At 43.0% G+C, this 23,665-nt stretch overlaps 5 protein-coding genes and 1 long non-coding RNA gene across 8 annotated transcripts; 3 read left to right on the top strand and 3 right to left on the bottom strand.

Annotated features, from left to right (window-relative positions):
- Nucleotides 1–4,153: 4,153 nt before the first annotated feature.
- Nucleotides 4,154–7,001, top strand: LOC126558202 (uncharacterized). The gene is made up of 3 exons (XM_050214170.1): nt 4,154–4,211; nt 5,717–5,823; nt 5,917–7,001. Exons 1-3 carry the CDS (start codon nt 4,154–4,156, stop codon nt 6,997–6,999), a joined length of 1,248 nt encoding a protein of 415 aa, XP_050070127.1. The 3' UTR covers nt 7,000–7,001.
- Nucleotides 7,002–7,216: 215 nt separating this feature from the next.
- On the bottom strand, nt 7,217–8,661 carry LOC126567233 (tropomyosin alpha-1 chain-like). The gene is made up of 4 exons (XM_050223465.1): nt 8,387–8,661; nt 8,130–8,299; nt 7,345–8,066; nt 7,217–7,282 (listed from the first exon to the last, which is right to left on the bottom strand). Exons 1-4 carry the CDS (start codon nt 8,659–8,661, stop codon nt 7,217–7,219), a joined length of 1,233 nt encoding a protein of 410 aa, XP_050079422.1.
- Nucleotides 8,662–9,313: 652 nt separating this feature from the next.
- On the top strand, nt 9,314–10,821 carry LOC126567231 (CAP-Gly domain-containing linker protein 1-like). Its single transcript, XM_050223464.1, has 4 exons — nt 9,314–9,609; nt 9,697–9,866; nt 9,935–10,692; nt 10,774–10,821. Exons 1-4 carry the CDS (start codon nt 9,314–9,316, stop codon nt 10,819–10,821), a joined length of 1,272 nt encoding a protein of 423 aa, XP_050079421.1.
- A 1,523-nt stretch (nt 10,822–12,344) lies between these two features.
- On the top strand, nt 12,345–13,334 carry LOC126558634 (hatching enzyme 1.2-like). Its single transcript, XM_050214685.1, has 2 exons — nt 12,345–12,987; nt 13,060–13,334. The coding sequence occupies exons 1-2, from the start codon at nt 12,345–12,347 to the stop codon at nt 13,329–13,331; spliced, it is 915 nt and encodes a 304-aa protein (XP_050070642.1). The 3' UTR covers nt 13,332–13,334.
- A 1,861-nt stretch (nt 13,335–15,195) lies between these two features.
- LOC126559889 (uncharacterized) lies at nt 15,196–16,685 on the bottom strand. Its single transcript, XR_007607044.1, has 2 exons — nt 16,550–16,685; nt 15,196–15,381 (listed from the first exon to the last, which is right to left on the bottom strand). It is a non-coding gene; the product is annotated as an uncharacterized LOC126559889 (long non-coding RNA).
- Nucleotides 16,686–17,978: 1,293 nt separating this feature from the next.
- Nucleotides 17,979–23,313, bottom strand: LOC126557625 (dual specificity protein kinase CLK2-like). Of its 3 annotated transcripts, XM_050213470.1 has the most exons (4): nt 23,029–23,313; nt 19,219–20,310; nt 18,882–19,117; nt 17,979–18,188 (listed from the first exon to the last, which is right to left on the bottom strand). In XM_050213470.1, exons 1-4 carry the CDS (start codon nt 23,271–23,273, stop codon nt 18,100–18,102), a joined length of 1,662 nt encoding a protein of 553 aa, XP_050069427.1. In that variant the 5' UTR covers nt 23,274–23,313; the 3' UTR covers nt 17,979–18,099. The 3 variants fall into 3 exon arrangements, with proteins under 3 accessions (XP_050069427.1, XP_050069429.1, XP_050069428.1); XM_050213472.1 differs by lacking the exons at nt 17,979–18,188; nt 18,882–19,117 and adding an exon at nt 20,702–22,216 and having other exon boundaries at nt 20,026–20,310; nt 23,029–23,170; XM_050213471.1 differs by lacking the exons at nt 17,979–18,188; nt 18,882–19,117 and having other exon boundaries at nt 20,256–22,216; nt 23,029–23,170.
- Nucleotides 23,314–23,665: the final 352 nt, after the last annotated feature.

The following is a 23,665-nucleotide window of genomic DNA, read 5'->3' as shown; positions in this document are numbered from 1 at the left end:
TTGTATCGATAGCTGGGACACCTGTGATTTGCATTAGATTATTATATTCATACTTTCATAGCAAGCGCTACAAACGTACAATACATCACCAGCTCACTAAACCCTAGCAAATCTAATTCGCTGTACAATGGTAGAGCGTTTGTAGCACTTGCCCGTTAGTGCAGACTTTTGACCCAAGAAAGGGGGTTTGCAAATCCTGAATGATGCGCGCACACCTATCTTTACATCATCCCAACGTAAATTAGTATTTTTTAGCAGGGCCTCTAATGATGCCACTTTCCTTTTGGTTTTCAACTTACCTATCACCATAACTGCGGTTTTCTCCCCATCTATAACCGGAGGTTGAGATTCTGTGTCGGTTAGATGATCATTTGATAAGCTTCTGCTACGTACATACGTCAAATGATGTCTATGTCATCGGCGTAAGCCACTATAGGGATTGTCCTCTAGAAAATGATACCTGCAATTTAACCTCCGAATCTCTTTGGTAGTAGACAAGTGGTTGGCCTAACAAAATTCACCCCTTCGTACAGTTTTACCCTTGGGTTTGATGTTGTATACAACGTTGAAGGCAATCATGTGAAATGAAATGTTCATTGAACCTTCGGTCATTTTTACTTTCATACGAAGCTCAAAGAAATAGGCTATTTTTAAATAAAATGGATAGTGTTTTCGTTGTTTTAATTATTGTTTTACACATTATATGATTAATCATGTGAACAGCTTAAATTGTTTAAAAATAACTAAATAATTTCCGTTCCTAATAAATCATCCTAGACGACACGTAACTGTGCATCAATTGCATTACTATTACTCAATTCACATATACCAACCAACACACGTGTTGCCGCATAGTTTGTGCAAATAATTGCAACGCTCGGCACACTCTCAACCGATAACAATATGCATAATATCCAACAACGCAAGTGACACATTGTTCACAGAGAAGGATGATGATGATTACACCCCACGAACTCGTCCCGCCTATTGTTACCCATGAAAATAGGCGTAATAGTACATGGGTTCGCTAAAATTAGACGATAATGCGACATGTCGAATTGCTAGAAATGAACAGAAACGTAAAGCGACTATTTCTGGCTTTATGCCTGTTGTTTTCCTCTTTCTTTCACTTTCATATCCTCGTGGTGCCACTGCATGTGATTCAACCATCCGCTGGCACGTTGTCACTAGCGCCAGACAAACCACGTTGGAGGTGGCACCAAAAACAGTTTAAAGGTAGTGAATGAGGTACTTTGCAAGGTGGCTTCTTTTACAACTCACAATCAGATTCACTTTCTGTCGATTTTTGTTGTTAGAGAAATGAATGCCCATTGTCTTTTCAATTGGAAGGCAATTTGTTTCGTGCCTGTATTTGCGTATGTGTGTGTGTGCGCGATTTGCCACATTTTCGCCCTCCGCCCTTAGGAAAAAAATCAACGAGGGTCACAAGGTGTCTCGTAGGCGAAAAAATGTACTCTTTTACTTTCCTATCGTTCCAGTGACTTGACAGATGAACAGCTTCTTTTTCACCTGTTCGCTTCATGTCATGGTTGTGGAAAGAACGGTGGCACTCTCCTTTTCCGCGCACCTGCAAGTCTCCAAAGCTGGCACTGGCAATGTAAAATTGCCATGAAGCGACACCACCAGGCCCCACCGCTTCGTCCAATTATTTTCACTTCTGTTGTCCCGTGACGCTCGGCATCTCACGATACTCCATATACTCTAATACGCGTGCCAAACGGTCAGCAGTGTCAGCGGATATTCTTCATACGCGAAAGCGACAATTACTTGCGGGGGACGGTCTGGTGGTAAAGGCGATAGCGGAGCGGGCGTCATACGGCATAACCGAGGTTCAAATACTATCGTCGGATCGTTCACCCTTATTGAGGACTGAGCACTCAACTACATAGTATCAGTAAGTCTAATAAGCCATTCGGTGACCGATTCTAAACCACGAAGAAGACGTAGAATGTTTGCAAGTTGCGATAGCTACAAAGGTGAGAATTAGTGTTTTTGTTAATATTATATTAAAACTTTCTTGAGAGCAAAACCAGCACCCGCCATTAGTTTCGCACATTGAATCAGCAGCCGCAATGCATGTTCAATCGATTTGAAAATTGAATCGTTGCACTGCTGATTTTTTTTCTTATTGCAACTTATTATTATACTCTGCCACATTTTTTTTTTATTCACTGAATAATGACCACGCCGTAGAACTTAATACCCTACAATATATAAAATTCACATTTCCAGTTCCCGTGTTATCATCAACTATTGGCCTATTTTACATAAAACTGCTTGGTGTATTTTACATGAACATTTGTAGTATTTAAAAAAATATTCATGGTCAGATATGGACGGTCTGGTGACGATTGCAAAGCCGATCTTCAAACGGCACGACCGCATATGGAAACCCATCCGCCTTCTAGCTACGGCTGAGGCTCAGTATTGAAAAAGAATTGATAAGAAGAATTGAAGCAGCTCAATAATACTACAAGGTATACAGAAACTCTTGAATTTATACAAAGGGATCCTTTGCTAATACATTGTTCTGAAGCTGTTCTCCAGGGTCTGGATCTTTAGTCTTGGTTTAGTAGAAAATAAGTCGTTAGCCCTATTACCACCGCATATTTGATTCCGATGGATTAAAGAGTCTCCATTACAGTAATGAATGTGTTGATGAAAAGAGGAAATGCAACTGATAATTCATTTTTAGTCTCATGCAATGGAACAAATAACAAATGAGATTAATCATGTACTCTTTTGTATGTTTGAAAAGATTCGCGAGGAGCCGAGCAAAAGCTTTATTCGGACTGGCATTAAAGGCATTGTTGGCATTGTTTTGGATCAATTCTTATCAAGTTCATATAGTGTAAATGAACGTGCATATATTAAAAGATTTGCCATCAGTGGAAGTTATTAAAAACTACCTCATATTCCAAACGAAAATTATTTGAATGCCTCTTTTTTCTTCATTTTACCTCCATGGTATATAATTGCACTCACATTACCGAAAGTCACGGCCAGGCGTTAAAATTTTGCAGCAAAACAGTCCTATTCACAATCAAACCTACTAACGAGTTCTTCACGGTGCAGCAGTCAAGAGGATACAAGGAAAATTTCCCTACCGCACCGGAAAGAAGAATCACAACAGAACGCTATCATCGTCGTCAGTTTACTGATCCAAAACGAAGTGAGAACCGGCCCTGACGAAGAATATGTATGCAACCCAGTAAACAGGTCTCAAAACTACCTTCAGCTGGGTGCTAACATTCAGACATGTTCCCTCAACGTTGGGGGCGGAAGACGCATTTCACGCAACATGATTTGTATTCGGTTTTCTCTGTGCGTCTTTTCTTCGGTTATCTGTCTTTTTCTTAACTTTACTCTTCATTTCCAGCACCACATTTCAATGCCAGTTTCGCTGTGATCCCCTAGCGACCCGTTGCACCTGGCAGTTGCAGCAGCCAAACTGACTAAAGGGAGAAGGGAACGTCGCCAGACTGTGGTGGCGCTGCCAAACCAACCAAATCCCAGGCTGCCCTATACTGGCCCGGGAGGAGCTTGCCTTCTTTCGCAGCCCTTTCAAAGCGCTGCCAAACCAACCAAATCCCAGGCAGCCACATACTGGCCCGGGAGAAGCTTGCCTTCTCTCGCAGACCTTGCAAAGTATTAACTTCTCCCACCCTGCTCCCCAGATGGTACGTAAGATGTGCCACAAAATGGAACTGGAAATAAAAAACATAGGAAAAAAAGGGTACAACTGCAATCGCGGCCCCATAAACGAGGAAGGTAGCCCATGTTAGGATGCAAAAGCTGGGAAATGCTTTTCTCGTGCCTTAATAGCGATGTGGTGTGGTGGAGGTGGTGGGTGGTTACTTTCGGTCGGAGGTGGCTTCCATTTCGATCCACAGTGCTTCAGTCTACCAATGACTTTCAACGACGAAACTCTTGGAGTGGTGCTTATGCGATCGACAACACCCATTCGCGGTTTTACGATACACAAGCTGGATAATATTACATGTTTCCAAAATTTAATAGGACTGTAAAAATTGTTCAAGCATTTGCCCCAGCTTGCCTCAGTTATCAGTGAAAAGTGTGAAATTATAGAAAACTGAACAGTGAATTAGACGGATTTTTGTGTAGTACTGCAATGTGTCGTAAATTCTGGATTATTTTTTTATGTTTCTCCACGTCCGACGTAGTTTTTGGTGAGTTTGGAGTGATGCAACACGCACGGACAGTGATAACAATCAAAGAAAGAGTTATTATTTTCTTTAACAATATTTTGGTGAGCGTGTTTAAATAAACTCAAGAAAATATGTAGCCGTAACACGAAGCTTAAGCTATATGGTGTGTCTCAAATGGCATGTAAAAATGATCATTCAGCGTTCAGCGCCATGGCTCATGGGAAAAGAGTGATGTAATTAATGAAGTTGAGTGTTCCCGTACTTTCGTTGGCCATTGTTTTAGTTTTGCTTGGTAGTGAATTAAGAAAACAAAAAATTTGATCGTGAAAATTCGAGAAAAACACAATAGAGTCAGATGATCACTCGCTAAACCTAAAGTAACATTTTACAAGACTCAAACGTGTACACGATTCAGGCAGTACTACAAGATATAAAGTACTACATATATGTACTACAAGAAATAAAGTGTACACGAGTACCGTCCTGTAAAAAATCGCACATAAGTTATTGTTCAATACATACTCCAAAATCATACATGATACCTCTGAAAACAGTACCAGCTACAAAAGGTTTGAGTTGGAAACTATTTTATCGACATTTTCTGGAAATGAAACGATGTAGCAAAATTTAATGCGATTATAACCGGATCCTCAGGACGTATATCCATATTTCCATTCACTCTTTTTGCTCAGGAAATAAACAGCCATTTTTACTTAAAAAGAACGGCCTAGCCTTTTTCGAATGGCAGCAGTGGTTCGACTGTTCTTGCCAAAACTGCTCCACATTAAAGGATAATGCTGCTAATTTTTTATCTATATATAAAATGCTTGACACAAACGCCAATGAACATGGTTGTCTTGATCCATAGGACAAAGCAGGAAAAATCTTGAAATTCAGTTCGTTTTTTTAACGTTGGTAAATAAATTAAATTTGGTAAAAAAAAATACTTTCTTTTATACAATTACTTATTAAAAGAGAAAGTTACTTACTGGACGTGTTCTTTCCATCATCAGTAGTAGAATCGAAGTATTTCATGGGGTGTCGTAACAGTATCTAAAAGAAAAATAATGTGTGTTTATAGTATCAGAATATTTTATTTATACTCTAGTATTACGGCTTACGTCGTAGTATCAGAATATGAAGTACTGAGAAAACACTCTAAATTAACAATCAATTACTATTGCAACAAATACCTAAACACAGTAAACTTCATAATGGGTATAACTTTACCCAAGCTTTTAAAAATACTTCTTTTGAAGATCAAGATGCTACTTGCATGAGTAAAATTTTAGAATTTAATAGATCATTCATATACTATGTATTTATATCATATCATATACATTTATATGAATGAATAATATAAGAAACTTTTGTAGAATTGTGTGGTAAAAAACTTTTAGCGAACAATTCGTCATAAACAGATCAAACTCATTGTAAATAACTGTATTTTGAAGTATTTGTATTATAATTGTAATGAAACATATACAGTCGTTTATTACAAAATATTACTTACCTTCATTTTCTAGGACACACAAGAACCATCCGCAATCTATATGGACAACGATGTGCAAATCGTTTGGAGTCGGCTCTGGACACTACACTGCGTCGTAGCCAGCAGCGTTCAGGTTCTAGTGTAAGTCTCACTGTCGTCATAATCCTTAAAATCGATACTCACTTGAAACCGATGTGTTAAATCAGTTCTCTTTACCACTCGATCGCTTTAAAGTCGATCATAGATTTTTCCGACAACGGACCACCGCACAGACCCACCTTATTTGATGCTACAGGACAACGGTCTCCATTTAGCAACAGCAATTACAACGAAGAAATACAACAAATAGTCTCCGAGTACAAACACAAGCTGGGTAATCCTTCTGGCAGTGGCGGTTCCTCATCTCCGTACTTTCAACCATCCGCCAGTCCCACCAACTCACTGGCTGCCGCACAAGTTGAAGTGGCAAATTTAAAAGTGAGAATACCGCAAAACAATCATTGGGTTGTAGTCGATCGGTGTCAATTCATCGAACATAATCGCACCCTAGACACAAAGCTCGAGTTCCCTGATCTACAGATAAGCGGGCGCGTAATCATGCATCCGTCGGGTGGCCGATGTGATATGATTTTACGACTGCGCCGCGCGGGTATCGAATTTCGCACCATTCCTCTTTTACCGTCGGGCGTTGGTGAACGAAGCCGACAGGCGAATGTGCGAACGGATTCACATTTCTCCGAACCAGGATTCATTTCCGTGTTTGCTCATAGCTGTGAAGGACCTAGCGGTATAAAGTATCGAATCAATTCGAAACGACGGCACTTTTTCAACCGTCAACCTCCTACATCAGCTTCGTACTATGGACGGGATCGACGGCGGTCGCTTGATTTCCTCGATGATGATCTGATCGCCAACGATGGAATGAACGATGTGTTTAAGCTTAATGACGGTGATGCCCTGTTCCTATCGCCTTCTACGTTCGTCAATATAGATGGTGAAAATAATCAAGATGGCCCGAGCGTGCCCAGTCAGGATCCGAACAGTAGAACATTCTTTGCGGAAAGAAACCCTTTCTCGTATTCGGCTTACGGTGGTGGACCCTCAAACAATTACGCACACGAGCATGGAAAGCCGGACAACGGATGGCAAAATGTTGAGACAAACGAAGCATTGGATGATGCTTACTCGAATGAAATTGATAACCTATTTTCGAAAGGAGTGCGTGGTCTCCTCACTACCTACATGCAGAAAGCCCTCCAGCCTGCGATCAAGGAAACACTAATGGAAAGCATGGGATATACGCTATCGTACGGTTAACTTACACACGCCGTCCATGTGTAGGTATGTTAATATGTAATAAATTATTTTTGCTATCTAATGAAGAGCTTCGTCTTTTATTATGTTTTGCGTGTTAGTAGTAATTACGGAAAATACAGAAAGAAAAGAAAATCGTGATAAGTTCTTCGTAGGCTTTCGTGAACTGACAGACAAAACATACAAACAGTACGTTTCGATAGAGTGATATTAATAGAGCTCAAAGTTTACCTATTTTAGGTTCCGTACTGGTGAAACTTTGCTCATTGTCCAAGTGGCAAGATTCCTGTGAAATTAAATTAAAAACAATTTCAGTGTATATTGTGCAAATGACGTAGCAATACTTACATCAAATTCGTTGTCCGAGGTCAATGATGCATATTCGGCAACTGATTTGCATGGCCTTGCCCGTGTAATAATTCTTGCTCCGAATAGATTCGTCGGTTTAATCTTTGACAATTCGCCGTTTACCTGGACCAATGTTTTAAGCTTGATGAGTTCGTTTTCCAGCTTTACATTTTCGTTGTTAAAATCATTTAACTCGTCTTCCATCTTGCACACTTCGACCTCATAATTTGCAGCATGTTTCGCTTGCTCTGCGTACTTATTCGTTCCGTCACCGATTGTTTGGTCTAGTGCTTCAATTTTCTGTTTGTATTTATCAGAGTTTTCAACGAATGCAAGATCAAGCTGCATTTTTTTCTCCTCAAAGTTCTGTTCCAACTTTTGCATTTCATTTTGCATCTGCTCTACCATATTGACAGTACATTGTTGTATGGCTGCTTTCTCAGACGCCACCTGGTGGTAAGCTTGAATCATTTCGGTTACTTGTTGCTTTACAGCTTCATACTCTACCAAATCTTGGGCCATTTCTTTTTCACACTCCGCCAGTTCCAGCTTCATCTGTCGAACATTATCTTCACAAATTGACTTTTGATTTCTTAATTGATTCAATCTTTCTTGAGTTTCTTCAAGAAGTTTAGCTTTCTCGCCCGTTATAATACGAAATTTTTCATGAAGTACTTCTGCACGCGCCTTAGTATCGGTTATTGTTTGGAACAGCATTTTCCCTACAAATTTCCATTATGTAGATTTACGAACAGAAATAACGACTTTATACGAATATTACTTACCTGTTTCTTCCTTGTCGTGCATATTTCTTTTTATGTCCTCTATGCCTGAGCGAAAACACATAATTTCTTTTTTCAGCTGCTTGCGTAGCACTTCGTTCGATTTCATGTGCATACGAATCGATTCCACCTTGTCCCCAAGTTGCTTCCGGGTGGATTGGTTCTGGCTTTTACTGTCAAATGGATATAAGAATTCAGTAGTTGTCATACAAATCCATACAAGTCTGCCAACAATTTATTATCATAAAAATAATGCTTACATATTGTTCAGCATCGATTCCATTACCGGCTGATCATGCAAATCCTTCAGCATTTGGTCCGTCTGTACAATCGCTTCTTGCAGTGTTTGATTCAGCATAATAATTACTTGCCGCTGCTGGATATTCAGTACCAGCAACTCTACCGCCTTTACCAGAGCAGTGTTCTTGTTTTTGTACAACAATTCGCGTACAATTTCTACCATATCGTTGCTCGTAGCCGATTTTTCTAATGTCATGGGTGGTGAGGTTGGGTCTTCCTGCTGGTCGTCAGCCATTATCGAAGCACTTCGTCGTCAGGTGCACTGCAACTAACTCTTTTCGTGTCAGGAACTATATTCACCCCTCTATGAGGATTGTCTACGAAAATGGCTTTGTTATATTTCAGAATCACAGGAATTCGCACCGATTAATCAATCACTTCCCCAAAGAGGGACGCTGCAAAACTGGAGACACACTCTCTTCTACGAGAATGATACGAAAACTGAAAATGGCGCGAAACTACACGTATAAACTTATGGCCAAGGTTGAGAGCTGTGAACAAATGCTAGAACCTTATAACAGCGATTAAGTTTTTAATTTATTATAATTACAACGCAGAAAATGAAGTTTTATCCTTTTATAAGGTATTCTTCATTTTTTCAATCAATAGCATTAATACTTTGCACCGAAAAATGAATTATGATTTTAATAAGAAAATTCTCGATGTCACTACCCTACCTTGCTTATACAAACATTGGCAAGTTCCTGCTTCCGACGAGCTAGCAACGCCTACTAAAAACGTTATACGTACATGAACTTTCCTGTTCTTTTCACATTGAAAAGACATTTTCTAACCGGCAGGACGCGACGCTTTGTACAGAGGTTCATTCTTCGTTCCTAAATTCCTCCTTTGCATATTAAACTGTGCAAAAATAGAATTGAAAAATAATGGCGGACAACAGTCAAGAAATTACCAACGAAAACATGGATATGGAATGTGATTTCCCCGAGGAGCAACCATCGCAAGACGTGATCCAGAAGGTGATGGAGCAAGTGCATGAGATGGTGGAGCAGAATAAGTTCACCGTGTTGCATCGAGTAATAGAGCTAAGCATTGAGCACATAAATCAGAAAAAGGAAATCATGAAGTTGCAGCAATCCATCAAGAAAGTGCTGGAGGAGCGAATGCAGACCAAAAGCGATCTGTTCATACAGCACAACTTTCAGAAAAATGTACAACAAATGTGAGTATTGTTTTACAGCTTTTCATGCGGTGTCAAACGCAGAGCAGTGTGTTAACTTTCGATCTGTGTGGCGTTTTATCTTTGTAGCGAGGATTTGAATCGTACAACCTCCGTACGCGTACGCGAAAAATTGGAAACCATCAATGAGCTCATCAAATCGAACGAAGCGCTTCGCGCACAGCTCAAGGAAGACGATGGGATGGCTCGATTGGAAATGGATGAGATTAAGAAGCTATTGGACGCACTAACTGGAAAAGGTACGTGTTTGACGATGTAAGAGGAAATGTTCACCAAACTATCTTAAACCGGTTGCAATCTATTCCAGCGAATAGCCTAGAGCATAGTGTTAAGAAAGGAGAAAATCGACTGAAAGATTTAAGCCAACTGGTCCAAAATGCGTCGGCAGAGAAAGACAAAATTCAGCAAGAATGTCACGCCAAGGAATGTGAAATGAGTGCTACATTATCGAAACAGGCAGATATTATGCAAACAATCAAAAATCAATTAATGGAAAACAAATCTAAAATTCAGCAGCTCGTCGAAGAACTGCAGCGTGAACAGCAAAAGTTGCGCGAACAGACGGATGCTTACGATCAACTACAAGCAGAGAATGAGACACTTCAAAATAGCTTCCATCAGCTGAAGCAAACAACCGAGGCTGAGCTGGAAAAGAAAAATGAATACTTTACCAAACAAATTGAATTTTCGGAAAAATCATTTGATGATATGATAGTGGAAAAAGAGAAGCTGATTGAAGACATGACAAACAACATGAAAACCCTGGACACAAAATGCAAAGCCACTGAAGAACGTATCAATGAGCTGAACGATAAGCGATCCAAGTTGGCGGACGAGCTGCAGAAATCCAAAGAACGTAATGTCAAGCTGAAACAAGAGCTTGGCAAATTTAATCGAAGCAAACAGCAGGACATGGAGCTCGCAAAACTACAGGAAGCCGTCAAAGCTGCCAAGCCGAACAAGATCTTGAACAACTGCCAAAAAAAGAGCGTGCTCATCAAAGCAAAGCACGGTGAAAAAGGAGGACCGTCGAAGGACCCAATGTGTGTTATCAGCGATAGCGATGTAAGTCCCCGTTTTTAAGACCACACGGCTGAACAAATTGAGATTATTTTGTTGTTGCTAATGGGTTTTCTTTTATTACAGCTATCTGATTCCTTCGAAAAATCGGTCTACTTTGAGGGCAAACTTTAGTATGCCCGAATAATGCTTCCCCTTTACTTTGCCGTTTTCTTTATAATACATTTCAATACAATTCACATTGAATCATCTATGCCATGCTTCAGTACCCATGTATGTGTACATAATTGGCACCCTTAGTGTTCATAACGTATCTATTTCAGCAATAATAAATATCTTGTTTTTGCCACTAAATAGAAAAATTGTCGTACCCACGGTGTAGTATGTTATTGAGATTCAACTTCAATATAGTTGCAACAAAGTTTCAGGATAGGGTAGCTTACCTACCGTTAACTGATCTGGATCCTAATAGATAATTGCGTTGTTCGCCGAAATGAGCCAATATTGATTCGGATAAGTCGATAAGTAACGTTTCTCCAGATTTCAAATTATACTTAGTCATTTGGTGGTCACTCAAATAAAAGATTTAATAGAGTCTAAAGCCTTTTTTCAGGGATTTTCACATGCTATAAGTACAGGAGCTATGGAATGCATTAAGTACCAAGCCTTCGCACATAAAATTTAGTCGTTCGGATTAAGGTTTATCCAAGTAGTCAAATAGTAATTGTTTCAAGGATTGCAAGGAACGTAAGAATAGGATGGATGAGTTGTAGTCCTGATGTATAGATTGCAACAAAACAAATAAAATGAAATTTTTGTCAGTTTTTGGCCAACCTTGAAAACACACATGTGTGAATGTTTTGAGCGTAGAAACTTCTGATATATAGTGTTAAGCATCGATAAAACGGATTTGATGGGCTGATCCTTCATTGATTTTTGATGTGTAGTAAACTCAGAGCTAAGTGTGTGCTACACCACACGCGTTGCCGCATGTGAGCGGACTAATTAGCTGTTATTTTGTTTGTATTATAGTGTTATGGCTTTCCGCCGTATTGTCACCAATTAGCTGATACAGCTCAATACAGTTTTTTAAAAGAATTAAATATCATAATTTGTTGGCACTGCTTGCGGGATAGGTTCTATAGCAATACGATAAAATATACTAAAAGTAATAGACGAACAATAACCAACTGCAGGAAGGGGTTCTGTTACAAGTAGGAATGCTGCTTCTGATATGGTTTCCACGGTAAGTGCCATAGTAACCTACAACTCAAACATAAAATGTTATTAAGGGACCCGTTCCATAAATTAGCAAATACGCTCAGTGTTTTCATCTCGTGCCGAGCAATATCTGCAACCTTCCTCCTCTGCTTTCAATGTATCGACCTACGACGGCACGCTGATGCGATCCCGTTCTCGCGACCAAAGCGCCAAAACTAGTTTCACTTTCACTGAGTTCGCCAACCGCAACACGATCGATTGAGCGGCGTGTGTGCCTGGCGGAATGTCAATTTGTGACTGGAGAAATTTCTTCCAGTTCCTCGTGTAGCAAGATCAGGGCCAGTCGGTGATTGACTCCAGTCTTATGTGGACTGACGACAGTGTGTGGTGTGTGAACATCAGTTTCCCCATTGCGACTAATACTTGTGACGAGAGTAGGTTATAGAGTTTGTGTACAGGTTCCATTGCCATTGAAAATGATCATGTTTCGGTGGTACATCACGTTTGTCTGGGTCTGTGTCGCGTTCGTTAGTGTACACGGTGCTGTGATTTTGCCAAAAATTCCGGATGTCCTAAATCCACCCGTACCGGACGGTATCGATCTAGTGCAACAGTCTGCCTTTCTCGAGAGCACCGACCAGGATCCCGAGGTAACGCCGGGCCTCTTCCAGGGTGATATGGCGATGGACAATCGTATGTATCGCTACTGGCGTGTAGGACTGAACTGGGACGTATTTCCGGAACGTGTCTGGCCCAACGGTACGGTGCCGTACGCGATCAGCCCACTGTACGACGTGGACGATCAGGTGACAATTCTGCAGGCCATACGTACGCTGAACTTTATGACGTGCGTCAATTTCGTACCGTGGAACGGGAAAGACAAAGACTTTCTACTGATATGGCCGATCAAGTATCCGAAGGGCTGTTGGAGCTATGTCGGTAAGATTGGGGGTACACAGATTGTGTCGCTGCAGCCGCCGGACGACCGCAGTCCGAACTGCCTGGGCAATGAGGGCCGTGCTATACACGAGCTGATGCATGCGCTCGGCATATTTCATGAGCAGTCACGTGCCGATCGGGACCGTTTTGTGAAGATCATATGGGATAACATAATACCGGGTAAGTGCCAGGGCGCAGCGCGATGTATCAACATTTTGAATGGAATGGGTGTTTCGATTTCTTCTTTCGCAGCTTTTAAGTCAAACTTTGAGAAACAATCGCTGAAAAACACTACCTACAGCTTCGAGTACGATTACAACAGCATTATGCATTATGGGAAAAATTACTTCAGCATCGGCAAGGGCAAAACTACGATCGAAACAAAGATGCCGGGCATCAAGCTTGGCCAACGTCAGGCACTGAGCAAAACGGACTGTCTGAAGATTAACGATCTGTACCGGTGTTTGGATAATCCCAAAATTAGCAAAAAATACTACAACTTGTGCAAGACCCTCGGCATCTAATGTCGTCACAACCGGTTTTTACATGTACCATTAGAAAGTTTATTTATTGTCAACAATTAATGTCGCTCTAGTTGCGTCTTTCTTTCTGCATTCAGTTAGACTCAATAAAAACAAGTGAACCAACAATACTTTTTTCTTGTGTTTTTAAAATTATTTTATTTTTGTATCTTCTTGTTTCTTCTGCTGGACATGCGTGTTACATACCCGAGGTGGCGGGGAATCCGAGATAGATGGTGGGTGAATCCATACATACATATAAAAGGATTTCAAAAACGCTTCCCTTTTCTCTTCTCCTCACTCCTCCCGGTTTCTCACACCGACCGTTTACTAACACACTCCTCCTCCCTATGGGCAGCAATCGCCAACTGGAAGAGAACTTGTGACGCAAAGGATCTACAATAATGCCAGTCGAGCGAGTAAAGGAGTGAAAGATAAAGAGAAAAAAAACCCAAATATGTTTCTTTTTTGCGAAATCCTTGTGTGTACAGTAACAGGATGTGTGTTAGCCACGTATCCTTTGCACCCGGTGTGTGGATCGAGCATATATGTTTGCACGCGTACACATATAACTGCAATGCGCGCGCTGCGCAAGCGGGTGGCTTTCTGTTTTGTATACGTGTTTGCTAACACACTTTTGTCATTTATCACAGAGTAATATAAAAAAAGAAATATTACAAACAAAAATCCTTCGCATGCTCTGATGACTAAGAGAGGTGGTGGTAGCTCTTAGAAAATGTTAAGATAATATTAAGAAAATCGACCCACCGACGAATTCGCACACACTGAGCTCTGAGAGTTATTCAAATGATGGTCTACTTTACCTTGCCTTGCCTGAGAGAGAGAGAGATAGAAAGTAATATAATAGTTCTACATAACTTGTTCTGGTGTGTCTATTCTTCTCTGTTTTACTAAATTTCATCTGGAGATAATACACATCAAATACCGATGAGAGACACATTTCAATGATTTTTATGACGCTTTTTGTTTTTACTTTTCTCTTTTACCGTGAGTCGCGCGCTATGGAAAAGATCCCCTCTGCATTTCTTCTCTCTGTACCGTGTGCTTGTGCGTGTCCCGCGTATCTGGGACACAAGCATGAACATTGAAAACAAGTGGTTGTTCTCGCAGAGAGTTCAGTGTCTTCTAAATTACTACGATCGTACACACACATATGAATGTAGCGGAGGTTCTCCAAAGGAAACATTATTCGATGTGTGTAGTAGTAGGTAGATCTGGACAAAACACTTGTGACGCAGGGGGAGGGGTGGCGGTTAAAATATAACTTAAGATTACTTGGCGGGACATGATGACCAACACAAAAAGGCGTTAATATGATGCATAATAATCAAGGAATAGAATTGAGGAAAAAGTAATTCTATGTTTCTATCGTAAGGAATTAAGTGCAAACGAACGAATGCATTACAGAATCCGCCGAGCGCATTATTTCTTCTCTTTTACGTTAAAAAAATAATCGCGCCGATCGTGTACGTTAAAGTGCGCGTACTACCCTACGGTGTCTGGTCTTACCCTAAAACCCTGGCTCTCGCTTGTTCTTCTTACACATCGAACCGGGTGTGCTTTGTGGATCGGGAATCGTAACCGTTTGAACTACTGCTGGCAGCGCCGTAACCGCCACCGTTCGAGTAGCTGCTGCTGCCGCCATAACCACCACCATGGCTGCTGCTGTCATATGGTCGTTTCGCTCCCATCGATGATCCTCCATTTCGGTAATCACCGCCACCGCCGAACCGGTTGCCACCACCACCATATCCACCGTTGCCACCGCGGAATGTTCCGAAACGCGTGAAGCGATTACCGCCACCACTGCCGCCGAACATGTTGCGCCACTTAAGCAACTCTGGCGGTACGGTTTGGTGCGCTTCCTCGAGAATGCTGATCAGCTCTTTGGCCATCTTACGCTCGTTATGGGTGAAGAATGTGTATGCTTCGCCGGTGGCATTCGAGCGTCCGGTACGTCCGATGCGATGCACGTAATCTTCCGTTTGCTGGGGATAGTCGTAGTTGATGACCACCTTTATACCGTCAACATCTGCAAAATATCACACGCAACGTTCAGAGATACAGGGAAATCGAACGTAAAACATACAGTTAGTTCCATTTGTTGCCAATCGACGACCAATTTATCGTGTAATTTCTTTTAAAATACTGAGCTAAGACAAAAAAAACAAGCAAATTCAAGCGCCCTACTAGCTTACATATGCTACTACCATAACTGAGTACTGAAGATGGACGTTATGAAGGGAAAAATTAGAAATGATGAAGATCATCCTAGGAACAAAATATTGCTTCTCACTATAGTGAACAGGTACTTCCCACTATAGTGTGATATGAAGTCCCAGGGCCACGAGAGCTGAAAAACCGTGATTATCTTCTCAAAACAGAATTTTTCAGAAAAATTATTCTCGTAGAATACCCACAAGTAGCAGTTGGGAAAAACGTTGATAAAATTTGAACGTTTGCTCGATACTGGCTTGTTTATGTGTAGCTAAAATTTTCACTTTTTTTGAGAAAATATGTAAGGCGCCAGAGGAAGAGCAGTTATTTATCAGCTTTTTCTCGGCTCTCGTGGTCCTGGGCCATGATATTTTGCTCCTTGGGCAATCATGCATGGTGAACGAGAATGGAGTAAAAATGAAATTAATAAAAGAAAATCAAATTTCAAATATTTCACAAGATTTGAGGATATTGTATCTTCCGCGAAAAAAATATACGCTGCAACGGCACACAAAGCTTCGTTGAGTTTTGTTTGGGCTGAAGATTGGGAGATAATTTTCGAGTACAATTGTTTTAGCACTGGCAGAACACGGATTCGGTTGACATTCATACCAGCGACTCTAAACTCGATTTAGGAAATATTCAAAAGGGGGACAGAGGATGGACTTGCGCCACACGATGACAATGAATGATAATTAGCATGAGTAAAGCATGATAAATGGATGCAGTGAAATTTTGCCTGTATAAACCGGATGGTCCCCCCATGAGACGACTACCTACTACTGCTGCTACCCTAATTTTTGCGCTATAACCTATTAAACATGGTTGATCAGGAGACTCTTCATAATCAACTATGTTAATAGCTTACAGATACTTTGCTTATCTGGCTTTTGTTTGCTTTTCGCAAGTGTATATGATTAGTGGTAGATAATTCTAATAGTAAAGGAACTTCGAAATTAATATGAACAGCACAAAATACAAACCGTCACTATGTATGTTTTCTTCAGAGCCTTTCCAGAGTGAGTAAACAGATTTTTACTCCTTTCTATCTCTCTCTCACACACTCACAGATACACACGTTAGTGCTCTTTCCACAATCCCCTACTATTGCAACGATAGAGATCGAAGTACGCATCTACCGCATGTTATGAAGATGCGGAATAGTAAGAAAACACACGAAGACGAAAGAGATTTCCAGTCTAATCGCGACTACTAAACACGCTAAACAAGACGTAACGTCTTTCTCTTGGGGTGCCGCTGGACACTACTACTACTACAGCTGCGATTCATACTGCGCGTAGTCGATCAAATACTGTAGCCCAGCACCGCCTCACACGGCGCGTTTATCTTCACGGTGTTATCGATTCGATCGACGACTTAGGGCCACCTGGAAAGACTGGACACATCCGGTGCTTATCACTACTACTGCCCGGTCAACACGTTAATGTCGACGCAGCTAGGAGTATGCAGTGTGTTGCCAGGAGGACACCAAACGCGTTCCTCCGGGTGTCGTCTACTTCCAATCGTATTGATCTTTTCGCAGTATTCCGTGAGACCGCATGTTCTTCCGTACGCAGTCCCGGCACACGTATCATAGATAAAAGACGATGGTGGTTCTTGTCGGATCCGCCTGGATACACTTCTCTTCCGCAGTTTCACAGGTTCTACAAGGCAATTGGCAATAGGAGTGATGAAGATCTGCCATGTATGATGTTTGATTAGTGTATAGAGACTATGGAGCCTATGGCGACTTCATTTTTTTTGCCATTTATGATGACTATCAATCAATTTTGAAGAGTAAGTGCTGGTTGGCAGCAGTATATGCTGATTGTTCTAACCATTTCCGATCGTTATGCCATATCGTTGGTTCGCTGTTTTCTACGATATATTCAAACCAGCCAGGTGTGCGTGTCGGTTTGCGCGATACAGCAATTCCTCATACAAATCAAAGTAACTTCGGGCAGATTTGTTGAACACGCACACATACACACACATCGATACTGACAGTTTATTGAAAATAAAGCATTTTCGTTCTGGACGTGGTTGATGCTTTGATACGTGTTTGCGGGCGTACGAAAGTACTGATAGTAGTAGTAGTAGTAGTAGTCGAGTTTTAATCATTGGTGTGTTTACGTAATTTCGTAAGTGAGCTGATCACTGCGCGAGTCATTGAATGACTCTTACACGCAATATAGCAGCAGCCCACCTAGTTTTCTGTGACCGCACGCACAACACCCGTTTGTTTTTATCAAGAGGCCGTTTGAGAATCGGTAACCTTTTGCCCCTGGCGAGGATATTGTTTCGTGACATTGCATTATGCATCTCTCACTGTCCCTTTCGTTCAGAAGGGCGCTACGTGCAAGGCTCGCACCGTGTAACATACACTTTTCCCGTCCATTTTTTTATCATGTGTTTTTATCCATGAACGCACCACCACACACAGCGTTCCGCGTGCGCCAACCAATACCAACAGGATACGGGTAGAGGCGGTCGGACGCGGGTTTTCTGCGAGTCGCGGAGTTGGTGCTCATTTTCATTGTACGGGCGAAACATATGTAAAACAGCGGGCCGAGATGTACTTTTGCTCACTATCCCCACCACAGCAGCAAGATGGTCCGGCCTCTGTAATAGAAAGAACGACACGAGATCGGGAAGAAGAGAAAGCAGAAAAGTTGAGTAAAAAAAATATTTGTAGAACTTTTTAGCGAAGAAGGGCTCTAAAGGGAGAAATCTACAAATGCGCGCCACACTAACATTTTAGTTCCACTGCTCAGACGCCTTCCGATACTAATCACCGATGATGAATTCTCCATCTTGCGCCTTAGTGGCTTGGGACAGTAGTGTAGATGCTCTAGTTTACGTTACTGCTTTCTTTTCTCGTGTCTAAGAAGTTATGTTGAACGTACGTGAAGGAATTGTTAATTTCAATTAAGTAAACGGGAATCACATTACATGTGGTTCGAAAGATAGGGGGGATTGGAAGAACAAAACATCTGTCATGTGCCCGAGCATGCTCATCAGTTCCTAAGCCTGCTGCGCGCACATTGTGAGGAAAGGCTCACCCCGTACTCTGCTGATGCTACTAATTATTGTGCTTTTTTAGCTATCATTCATACAGCACACATACATACATAATCGCTCTTACATTCGATTCTTTCTTGCTTGCTTCTCTCTCTCGCTCATTCACAAAAATAACATGGTCTAAATGCATTACAAAGCCGTTCATATACACTCAGTGACATCATTTATACCGTGCCGTTCGTCGTTCATAATCTCGGATCATTGTTTTTGAAAAAAAAAGTGTCAAACACTTACCTAAACCACGAGCGGCCACATCTGTTGCTACCAGTATGCAGGAGCGTGCATTCCGGAAACGGTGTAGAGCACGCTCACGTTCCTGCTGTGATTTGTCTCCGTGCATTCCAACCGAGTCGTAACCATAGCGACGGATTTGCATACTTATCTGATCGCAACGTCGTTTGGTAGTGGTAAAGATCAGAATCTTACCAGGGTTTCCACCGCGGTACAGTTCCTCCAGAAGGTTACCAAGTCTAAATAGAAATTGGAAATAGCCGCACAATAACAAAAAATGGCACTTAAATACAATACACGAAATCGAAAGCTAACGAAGCTGCTTCTTGATGACACTTACTCTTGATTTTTATCCTTTTCTTCAACGACACGAACATGCTGAGTGATGTTGTGATTTGCCGAAAGCTCCAACGAACCGACGTTGATCTGCACGTAGTCTCCGAGGAAATCGCGCGCCAAACGCTGCACCTCTTTCGGCCAGGTAGCGGACCACATCAAAATTTGACGGTCCGGGCGCACATGCTCCAGAATCTTTCTGATTTGTGGCTCGAAGCCCATGTCCAGCATACGATCGGCTTCGTCCAACACTAGGTACGTTACGCGTTGCAGCGTAGTCGTTCCAGATTCGAGGAAATCAATCAAACGGCCAGGGGTAGCGATGACGATCTCTACACCACGCCGAAGATCCGATGCCTGCGGTCCCTTGCTGGAGCCACCGAATAAGCACGTGTTGCGAATGTACGACGACGAACCAAAGTCCGTGGCGACCTGTTGAATCTGCTGCGCAAGCTCGCGGGTGGGTGCCAACACCAGCACCAGTGGTCCACGCACCGATGGGTCCGGTTTTTGATGGTTAATGTGCACGATCGCGGGCAGCATGTAACCGAGCGTTTTTCCCGAACCGGTCTTTGCCACACCGACCATGTTGAGGCCGCTCAGAGCGATCGGCCAACCTTGGGCCTGGATCGGAGTCGGCGATTTGTAGCCTTGCTTTTCAATCTCCCGCATCACGTAGTCGGGAATGTCGATCTCGTCGAACTCGGTGATTGGTTTCGGGCACTGGCCGACTAATGTGATATCGTGCTTGGCCAGAAAACGGTCCACGTCTTTCTGCGATCGGTTGCGTACGACCGAATGTTCGCGGTAGAAATCTTTCTTAAACGGCGCTAGCGTCATCTTGCTCCAGTCGATTTTCTGGAGTGTACCAGCTTCCGCCCACTTGTCGCGACGCCCACCACCACCACCTCCACCGCCGAAGCGATTTCCGCCGCCGCCTCCATAACCGCCACCGGAGCCGTTTGCTCCGCTACTACCACCGTACCCACCACCACCACCACTGCGCGAACCGGTTCCTCGCTTGAACTCGGTTCCGGTACGCTTCACACCGTGGTACGGTTCCTTCTTGTAGTCTTCTCGCTCGAATCTCGGAGCCCTTGAAGATAAAACGATAAAAAATACAAATCATGTGATATTTTCTCTTTCTCTCTCTTTCTGAAAATCTCGCTCGGTTACTGTCACTGAGAAGGGTCTCTCTCTCTGTTTTCTCTTTTTCGGTTTCGATTAAAGATCGTATGGTTTTTAATTAATAGCTCTTGTATGGGGTTGGTGGTTGCAAGCTAGGAGAGTCGATTTACGCCTAATGGTCATGATAGTTAGGTCAGTGTACATGCGTGTGCGAATCAGAATTTCTAATATTATCATATCTTCCACCACTAGCAGCAGCAGCAGCAGCAACAGTAGCAGCGCATGCTCATCATTTCATCTCGACAGACTGTGCGAGAACTCGCGCGAACTGCTCGGCGGCACAGAAGAAGAGGACATACTTTTATCGCTCCCGTATCGGTGCAATCGCTGATGAGGGGGTAGCTTCGCGAAGAACGGATGATCAAGTGCCTCGGCCAGCGTGATGCGGTCCTTCGGCTCGTAGAGAAGCATCTTCCCGATCAGATCGAACATCTGCATGTGCTCCGGTGCATCCGACATGGCGCTGCGCAACAGTGGCTTACAGTTCTGCAGCACGTACCGCGCCTCAGAAGTTTTCTCGTCCCAGTCCAGCTTCCCGTGCGGGAAATATCGTGTTGGCGTCTTCTTCGCCATACTGTACGGTATTGGCCCGAGTATTCGCTCCATCATTGCCAAATGTTCTCGGTTGTCATGCGTTTGGAACAGCGTTATGCCCAGGTACAGCTCGTAAATGATACATCCGATCGACCACACATCACACGGTTGTGCCCAGCCCAGCTCCAGTATCACCTCCGGGGCCCGGTAGTGTCGGGTCGAAACGATCGTGCTATGATACTCGTGATCGAATATAGCGTTGCCAAAATCGATTAACCGTATATCACTACAATTTACGTGGCGTAGTTCGCGATTCTTCCGCGTCGTCCTACTAACTACTGTGGTGTATTCCGAACTAACAAACAGTATATTTTCCGGCTTCAGATCTGTGTGCGTGAGCTTGACGCTGTGCAGAAAGTTCACCGCAAAGCATAGCTGATAGGACATGTGCCGTACCTGCTCCATCGGAAACGGTTGGTATTTATTGTCCTTCATGAAATCGTACACGCTCTGTCCCAGCATTTCGAACGCAATGCATATGTGCCCGTGGTAATCGAACCAGTCCAACATCAGGATGCAAAGGTGGCGACCGGACGGATCTTTCGCTATGATCTCTTCCAACACATTTATCTCCAGCTTGGCCGTCTTGCGATACTTATCTACGTTCCGAATGATTTTTAGTGCGATCGTGTGTTCCTTTTCCGTGTCCTTCGCCTTCACGACGCGACCAAACGTACCTTCACCTAGGGTAGATAATAGTTTGTATCTATTATGTATTACATCACCCGGTTGGTAGATCAAATGCCCGTGGGAGTCATTCTTAATGGGGCTGTGCTTTTTTGTCCCTTCCGTCCGATGCTCTCGTTCGCGGTCACGATCCCGTTCACGTTCTCGCTCCCGTTCCCTCTCTCGGTCACGCTCTCTCTCCCGCTCCCGTTCTCGATCGCGTTCCCGCTGTTCACGCTCCCGTTCCCGCTCGCGATCTTTCCGGGATGCCCGATGCTCGTGGCGCCGCGACGTTTTCTCTTCCCGATATCTGTTTTTCTTGTGACCGCCACTGGTGGAACCGACACTGCGCTGGTGGTGGGACTCTTCTGAACGCTTCCGTTTTCTACGGGACGAGCTTGTGTTTGATACCCTCGCACTCTTATAGCAGTCACCGGATTCTGTATGCTTCATTCGCTTCTCCTCGTACCGGCCGCCGACAGACGCCCTGGACCCGGACCTCGAATGAAGCCTGCGTTTTGAGCGTGGCATCGCTGTCTGTGTGATGGTTGATGCTGATATGTGGACAGATTTACGAGAACAAGCACCAAAAAACGTATCATAACCGACTCTGGACGGTTGATGGGTAATAAATTCAAAAAGTCAAAAAGTTTGATTTTACTCAACGCGAGGGGGGGGGGCACTAACAACTACACTGCCCACTCGGTCTGATTCAACAAGCCAACACACAATGCCGCTCAAGGCGCAATGGCGCTCGGCTGCTAGGCGTTCGCACGCATGCACTCTCACACACACAACTATTCATGATTCAATTTTTACCCCTAACCGAATCGGTTCATCATCATGATCTTTCACTAACACATACACACTCAACCATTCCATCTCTTCGCACGTATGCACGCACGCACACACCCATACGCATTTGGCGAGCGAGCGAGAAAAAAAAACTTCCCATCAGGCAACACTGCTGCCCTCTTGCTGCACTAACACCACCATACCAAGCTAATGACGCCTCTGCGTGGTGGAAGCAGCAAATCCATCGACAAAGCAAAGATGTGTGTGACTAACGGGCCGCCATCTTGTTTCCCAACATGGAGACCCAAGGCCAAATAAAAATCACATTTATGCTGCTTTCTGGCACCTTACCAGCCAGTTTTCCCACTGCAAAATATGCCCGAGCACAGGAGCGCTCAACATTACCGTAAAGCATAAATGACCCATCTAGCTTATTCATCCTTTTTCAACCTCTTTACAACCACGCCATTACCACGTGCAAACCATACACGCTGCACACACCTGGCCCATGTTCCTAACTAATGTTTCATCACTTGCTTTTGCTTTTTCAGTTTAATGCACATTTACTTACATGTCAAATTCGTCCACAAAACCTTCCTTGATGATAGGAGTCGAGTAAAATCGACTGCCACTGACCGATAGTGCCGTGGAAAGTACAATATGCGAACGATCGCAGCGAGACGGATGTCGGGATGTAGTTACTGCTGCGCTGACTTCCGGGATTCGCAAGCGACTACCGAAATTGGCCGATGAAGATGTACTGCAAAACGAGCGAAGAACAGTCGTTAGCGACCGACGACACGTAAGTCCCAACATTTTAATGTGTGGTTTTTTCCGCCGACGGATTTCACTATTGCACCATTCCACTAGCACATCTCTCTGGCTAGTCACGGGTACAACTTCCAGCGGAAACACACCAACCGAGATGCTTACCTAATCACGGTCAATTTTCGAAAGAAAGCCACGCTGCTACATCATGTGAAGAAACCTTCCTGCTCATGCGAGTGCAAATTAAGCATCTTCTACACTGTCAAACGTCAGTAGCAGAGGTTGTCAGCAATCCAATTTAATGTATCAATATCTCGCTGAAAATGGTTTAATGGAACGTAGGGTCGACAGTCTCAATACAAGAGCATTGTAAAAAAAAATATGATTCTTTTACACTTGAACATACCGTTCTACAAAAATATTTCGTTTAATTAACAATT

The sequence above is a fragment of the Anopheles maculipalpis genome, chromosome 2RL (genome assembly GCF_943734695.1).
Source record: "Anopheles maculipalpis chromosome 2RL, idAnoMacuDA_375_x, whole genome shotgun sequence".
In the NCBI taxonomy this organism is placed as follows: Eukaryota; Metazoa; Arthropoda; class Insecta; order Diptera; family Culicidae; genus Anopheles; species Anopheles maculipalpis.
Note: the sequence above shows the minus strand (reverse complement) of the source record. Positions and strands in the feature narration are given on the sequence as shown.